This window comes from Plectropomus leopardus, chromosome 3, assembly GCF_026936395.1.
Source record: "Plectropomus leopardus strain MGB_pleo_1.0 chromosome 3, ASM2693639v1, whole genome shotgun sequence".
NCBI classification, from domain to species: Eukaryota; Metazoa; Chordata; class Actinopteri; order Perciformes; family Serranidae; genus Plectropomus; species Plectropomus leopardus.
This window is the reverse complement of record NC_142178.1, coordinates 37,506,731-37,514,321: the sequence shown is the minus strand read 5'-3', so window position 1 is coordinate 37,514,321 and position 7,591 is coordinate 37,506,731. Positions and strand designations below refer to the sequence as shown.

At 35.6% G+C, this 7,591-nt stretch overlaps 1 protein-coding gene across 2 annotated transcripts; it reads left to right on the top strand.

The window, feature by feature from the left end:
• The first annotated feature begins 39 nt into the window (after positions 1–39).
• Positions 40–7,015, top strand: LOC121942425 (B-cell receptor CD22-like). Of its 2 annotated transcripts, XM_088074964.1 has the most exons (7): positions 40–291; positions 1,002–1,262; positions 2,703–2,957; positions 4,880–4,973; positions 5,063–5,123; positions 5,935–6,107; positions 6,238–7,015. In XM_088074964.1, exons 1-7 carry the CDS (start codon positions 81–83, stop codon positions 6,302–6,304), a joined length of 1,122 nt encoding a protein of 373 aa, XP_087931090.1. In that variant the 5' UTR covers positions 40–80; the 3' UTR covers positions 6,305–7,015. The 2 variants fall into 2 exon arrangements, with proteins under 2 accessions (XP_087931090.1, XP_087931091.1); XM_088074965.1 differs by lacking the exon at positions 2,703–2,957.
• The last annotated feature ends 576 nt before the right edge of the window (positions 7,016–7,591 follow it).

The following is a 7,591-nucleotide window of genomic DNA, read 5'->3' as shown; positions in this document are numbered from 1 at the left end:
AACTAATTTACTCATCTTCAATTTCTCCTCCAGATGCTCCAAAGACCCCTGTTGTGTCAGTGAGTCCCTCTGCTGAGATCATGGAGGGCACCTCAGTGACTCTGACCTGCAGCAGTGATGCGAAACCAGCAGCTACCTACACCTGGTACAAGGAGAATGGACGTAATTTCCGAAAAAACCCAGAGTATTTCTTCAGCTCCATCCAGTCCTCTGACTCTGGACAGTATTACTGTGAAGCTAGGAACCTGCTGGGGAACATGAAGTCTGAGCACATATATTTAGATGTGAAATGTGAGTAAAATGCATTTAATTTAAAAAGCATCATGGAACTAATAAAACATTTGAAAGCTTTATTATCCATAACAATATTTTGCTGATCATGCACTTTCTTCAGCTCTGCCTGTTTCAGCAGCCTGCTGTCACTCCAAACTAAGAAGGTGCCGCTTTGTCGGCCCAGCCAACATTTATATGTGGGTAGTAAATAAGAATAATGTGATAATGATTATAATAATAACCGTATTTATAAAGCACCTTTAAAAATAATAATTAAAAGAACATCAACAATCAGGCCAAACAGAGAAATTCAAAACCAAAAAGGAAGAACAAAAATATCAACAATATTAAAGCAAATAAAAGAAATAAAAGTGAAAAAGAAGGCAGATTTTGAAAGGTGGTTAAAGCACTAAATTAATACATTTCAGAAAATATATTAATAAATAATAATAATAATAAATGCAAAGGACGATTAAAAACAATATAATAGAAATAATATGTGGAGACAACATCACATCGGTGTGGACAAAACAAAGATATGAAGATCAAAAACAGATAAATAAGAGATTTACAACAACTTTTCCTGTTTTCTTCATCTTATTCACAGTTCAGTCGCAAAACTACTCCTAAAGTTTCAGATGCTTTCACACATGTAATTGTTTCTCATTTCAACACAACATATCAAATTAATGTGTCCTCTTTGTGTTAATTTATTTTATCTCTACCAGATGCTCCAAAAACCCCTGATGTGTCAGTGAGTCCCTCTGCTGAGATAGAGGAGGGCAGCTCAGTGACTCTGACCTGCCACAGTGACGCTAACCCAGCAGCTACCTACACCTGGTACAAGGAGAACCAAGAACTGCATCAGGGACCAGAGGGAATTTATAATTTTAAGTCCATCCGCTCAGAGGACAGAGGGAACTACAGCTGCATGTCTGAGAATCAGTTTGGATCAATCACGTCATCGTCAGTGTCAGTGGATGTTCAGTGTAAGTATAAAACATAACTGTGGTGTCAAAGCACATATGAGTCACAGTGTACCTGATTTACATATTGATGTGTTTTTTTTTGTCACAGAACACAAAATACATACACCTTAATTCAAAATGCAACATCTGATGTAAAGGACATTAAGCTTGGACAGTATCTATCTTTTTATATAGTTCCTGACAATTAACTGTAGTTTACAGTCTAATAAAGTAAAATACAAAATAAACCCACAAAATGACCGGGAAAGAAATATGCTCACCACTATTTTCCTAGTTTTTGTCAAACTGAAAAACACAATTGTACGCCTTGAAGAATTCAATTTATTAAAAATGAGGGTCTGCCTCTATGGCTCCGGAGTTTAGGTAAAGCATAAATAAAATAGTTAAGTAAGACTGACATAACTGCTTTATTAAAGCATTCAAACCCAACAGACACAAAATGAAACTCATCAAAACCACCTTAGTTTGACGTTCCGCTATTCCAACCATCACTAACTCTGGTACGGTTAAAGTAAAACTTTAAATCACCAAATCATGTGTGTAAATAAACTGGGTTTACCTGCTGTTTCCCCAGGCTGTCTCAATTTGTTGTTGCTGTCCGGCTTTTTTCTAGTCCTGTAACATTATCCCCACCACTTGAGACTGAGGTCGTCATCTTTCTCACCTCGCTCCACATCAACCTAATAAAAAAAACTTGCCTGATTTTTCACAAAAACATGGAAAAAGGTGATGAGTAAGTAAGAAAGACACAGCCCCCCCCCAAAATGCAGGAAAATTACTTGAAATTACCACAAAAAAAGGGAAAGTAAATGTATAATAACAGGACATGACCTAAGAAAAAAGAGATAAAATAAAATGAAACAATGAAGACACATATGATTATTAGAGATTTTTTGTAACAATTTTTAAATGCATATTTATAATTATAAATAAATGTTTCTTGATATTTTCCCTAGTTATATTTTAATTTTCTAAAGATTCTCTGTTTTATTAAGCTAATTTTCTTTATTTTTTTTTTTATTTTTTAGCATATTGCGGGACATTGCATGCCAAGTTGCTGATTGCTTTTTCTCCAGTGTTTTTAAACAAAGTCAAACCCATTTGCTAACATTTGAGAGATTTAAAAGCTTGTGAAAGGCGTTGCCTTGAACGCCTTGATATTGTTGGATTCAGTATTTGTTTTTGTGATCAGTTTTGAGGTGAGATTGTTTCATAATCCTCACAGGGTTTTCTGTATCTCATTTGCACAATCTGCCACGTTTCTCTTGGTTCTGCTGTTTGTTTTGTTTTGTTTTTTACTGTGCAAAATTTAAAAAATAACAGAAAAAAACTGATGCAGAACCAGGTTTCAAAGCGGTATTAGAAAGAGGAGGGTCGATATTTTTAATGGTATTGATAATCATACATTTAGGATTTCTAAATTCTCTAAATCTCCTCCAGATGCTCCAAAGAGTCCCTCTGTGTCAGTGAGTCCCTCTGAGATAGTGGAGGGCAGCTCAGTGACTCTGAGCTGCAGCAGTGACGCTAACCCAGCAGCTAAATACACCTGGTACAAGGAGAATAAAGGGTCACCAAAAGCATCCGGACAGATCTTCACCATCACCAACTTCAGCACCAAACACAGTGGCAATTATTACTGCGTAGCCCAAAACAAAAGAGGACGTCAGAACTCCACCTTACACCTGATTACTGCAGGTTACTGTTGCATTCCTGTTTTCAATCAAGACAGAAAATTTGGAAAACCTTCATATTGTTAAAAGGGGGAAGTTTTAAGTGCAGAAATCATTGTTGAGTTCATAATAACAGAATATCAGTAGATTTAAGGTCCGGAAAATGCCTTTTTATCACGAGTGTAGGAGAAATTTCAGCTGTTTGTAGATGATCCCGTCCTTTTCGCTTCATTAGACAAGGGGCCTCATGCAGCAACATTCTCTTAAATTTCTCTTAATTTTCTCTTCATTTACTGGTAAGAGAAAATAGAGCACTCAGCTTCAGATGCACCAAATGCTCTTAAACATCCAAATCTGCTCTCACCAAGGTGTGCTCAATGATGAATCCCACTGATCATAAGTCACCTGTTAGCACAGGTAACACGACGTAAACTCTATATAAGGGCAGGTTTTTTACCGTGTGCAAAGACTCTGACTCATGGTCAAGATGCCGAAAAAAGGCAGAGGGACACATAGTAACTGAAATTACAGTAACTGGGATCAGTGCCTCAAGTGTTGTAGTATTTCTGTAGCACTGAAATACAATAATCCAGTCATTGTTATAACTCAAAAACATCCTAAATTTCATCCAGTGATAAGTATGCTCTTTTCTTTGTTTTTTTAAACAATATTCCTCGAATGTATAACTTATTTTTTTTCCTTCCTCTGGACAATAATTTGTGGCTTGTGAAAACAAGATGTTCTTGTCTTGGTAAAAGTCCCAGGACCAGTCAAAAAATTGTTCTCTTATCTTAGAGAAAAGCAAAATTAAGAAAACATCAGTGAATCCCCAAATTTAATGGGTACTAACAAAATAAGAACAAACTGTATATACGAGAAAAGTGAGGAAAAATTTGTTAATATATTGTTTATGCATGAGGCCCATTGACTGTCACTATGCCGAAAACTGATGAGAATATTTTCTGAATTTACTATCAAACCATCATAATCCAGATGAGAAAAGCTTTGACATACTCATCAAACTGTTGCACTACTGTTTGGCACTTTATGGCAATAATTTTCTGTCAAACTACTTTGTAGAGTTAAACCGATAGATAATTAAATATATATTTTAGGACTGTAAGCATTAACGCATTAATTGGGATGCTACTGATGTCTGTAATTATTATGTTTTTAATTCAAATTCAAAATTCCACGTTTAAGAGGTACCAGGCTGAGTCTGGAAGCTGGATGACCTGAGTAATCCAGAGGTACCAACCATGTTATCTTAGCTTTTAAATAAGGGAGTGGAATTATGGTCCGAAATTTGGCTAAATTTTGGCGATGGAAAAACGGCATGGTCATTTCACAGGGTTCATTTGACCTCTGACCTCAATATATCCTAATGAAAACGGGTTCTGCAGGTACCCATGAGTCTCTCTTTACATACGTGCTCCCTGTATGATAGTCCCATCCAGTTTTTGCTGTATTTGATTTCTAATCAGACAGTTTGGTAAGAAATGCTTCAATTTGTCAATATGGGCTTTAAAACTGTTTTGTAATGCAAAACAGCGTTGACAATGTGATTAAAAATTTGATTAATCACTATAAACTTTTTTTAAATTCTGCAATAATTGCAATTAAAAAAATAAATCCTTAGACATCCTTAATATACCAATCTGGGTATATTTTATGGCAATCACTAATTGCTGTACAGATATGCAAAAAATATGTTGCATGTCATTATTTTTCCACCAGAGGACACTGCCAAGTTTATTTTTCAAAGATATTTGTTGTGTATTCATGCAAAAACAAACTAGTGCACAAGTAAAATGATAAGTAAGCTGATATTCAACCTTTATTTAGCACAGAATTAAACTGTTTTGTCATATTTTACTCTGTGGGACAAATAGCCCCAAATATGCTGGAACACCCTAATTTACTTTAATCTTTACGTTTTATCTTTAGATCGTGGTCTGTCAGCTGCAGTGAAAGTAGCTGCTGGAATAGTCACCATTGTTCTCCTGGCTGTCATATTCATCGCTGTGTTCCTGTGCATTAGGTGAGCTGAATCTTTGTTTGTTAAATCACTGAAAATCAGTCTGAACTGAAATAATTAATCATTTATGTTTAATTAATTCTCCTGACCAGAAGAAGGAGAGCTTCCAGGGAGCCGCCTGAGCCTGAGGGGAGAGCAGACAACAGGGCACAGGTGAGAACAGTCACGTTTGGTATTCAGGTACAAAAAAAGCCGTTCTGCTTCCTGTTTGTTAACACTGCAGAGTCATTTCCTGTCTTCATAGCTTATCCTGGTTCTTATCGTACGCATTCGTTTTTGAGGTCACATACATTAAAAGTCATGGATCCAGTGGAATTTAAAACTGATCAAATAATGTACAAAACAAAAAATAATCTACTTCCTGGCAAAATACGAAAATGTTCTTGAAGATAAAAGGTTATCATAACATTAGAGGAAAATTCAATCTGAAACAATGTTACGCTCGCACAGATCTTAAAAATATGTGTGTGTTTATTTTATTTGTGCTGTGCTTTGCAAAATAGACTGGATATAATATACATAATATCAGATAGTTTAAAATTATGTCCAAAAAGCGAGTTTTTGCAGGGTAGAGAGATAAGGACTGGAAATGTAAAGCTAATGGTGATGTCGTAGGCTTTTTTTAAATTATTATTTTAATGGGATAGTGCTGTTAATTGAAGATATGAAGAGCATGAACGGGGTGGTTTGTGTGTGGTGTTGGAGTGTTGTTTATGATTGTGGATTAATAGGGTACCAATAGACAAGCATTTTATTTTTTTTCATTTTTTTTCAAATGCATTTTATTTTATTTTTTAATTTATTTTTATTATCATTTTTATTTTTTATTTTTCTGTCTGTCAGTCTTCAATACTCTCACTCACAAGCAAGACCCAAGATAGCTTGGAGCATTAACTCTCCCAATCCAGTCTAAAAAAATAGCTGCTCGTTAGACGTGCAGCTGACGGTGATTCTGTCTCTGCAGTGTCTGCCTGATCAGAGACAGCCGGAGCAGCAGGAGGACCTTCAGTACGCCAGCATCCGTTTCTGCAGCAACCAGCCAGATCTCCTCTACTCCAACATCAGAGCAGCTCAGCCCGTCAGACACGTGGAGCAACAGGAAGACGTCGAGTACACTACGGTCAGAACTGCGAGAAAGTGAGCAGCCCCTCACACAGGAACATTATCCTCACTGCAAAATTCAAATTATTATTATTAATATTTGTGTTGGTATATGATGAGAGTTATTATTTCATACTATCTTCAAGATCACTTTTTCTTTTTTCAGAGCCAGAGGTCAGGAAACTGGAGAGGATCCAGCTGCACTGTACAGCACAGTCAACAAAACCCGATGACCACAGCAGGCATTTATTATCTCAGATTTCTGGGGGGTTTTCTCAGGATGGGCCACCCTAAAAATATGTGAAGAGACAAATATTACTGCTATTATTATGCTTGAAATTATTGAATTTAATGCCGTTTTCTCATGACTACAAGTAAATTAATTCGTTATCTCAAGATAACAATTAGTTTATTTTATGTTGATTCTCAAACAAAGAATTTGGCCAATTTCTCAAGATAATGAGATCATTTATCACAAGAAAATCAATGTGTTCCCTTAAAATCATGGGATAAATATGGAGAACTTAAAAATGAGAGTGCGATTCATCTGATCACACTTGATTTAATCGTAACTGTACGAGGAAATTCTTAAAAATATCATGGGATCATAGTTTGCTTTTCTACCTGCAACTTTCAGCTGGTGCCACTAGATGTTAATAGCGAGTTATATTTTACAGATGACATATAATTTCCGTTAACCTATTAAATCTATCTATCCATCTATCTATCCATCTATCTATCTACCTATAATTTTGTAAATTATTTCTGCAGATTCATGTGATCATTACAGTCATCTACAGCCCTGTATTCTTTACACAAATGATTGGTGTGTTTTTGTTCTGTATCTTTGTGTTTTCACCACCATGTAGTTACATTTTGTATTTGTACAGTTTTGTTTCACCTTGTTTTAATAAAAGGCAAAATAGTTGTTAGACGAAACATAATCTTGACTTTTTCCCACTTTAACTTGTCTTTTTTGAACTGATAAGTCAACATTTGTTTGGTAAGTTGGTATCTTCGTGATTTTGTTGTTTAGGTTTTTTTTATGTTTGTTATTAGGCTTTTGACATCCCAGCTGCCCTCTTCTGATCAGATGAATTAATGAACCACAAAATTTTGTGTGTCTTGTGCCCTTTTAGGAGAGGTGGTGGGGCCCTTTGCATTTCTGTGCACACTGACTTGTTGTCTTATAATCTGCCCATGGCTCTGATTAATCACCACTGGTTTGTAGACTGGCTGGTAATATATGGTAAAATATATAAAATATAATAATATAAAATATTCAACAGTCTACGGCTTCGTGAGGCTCGCTCAGTGATATTACATGAGCATTCACAGGTGTGCTGAATAGCTACACCTGAGTCACATGAATAATTATAGACGTCACGTCTCACTATTTTACATTAAATAAATAACATTTTCAAAAGTGAACACATACAAAAACATGGCAATATTTACAAAAGCCCATAAAGTAGCAAAGATCTCATAATTCACCATAAATACAACAATAAGAAGAAACT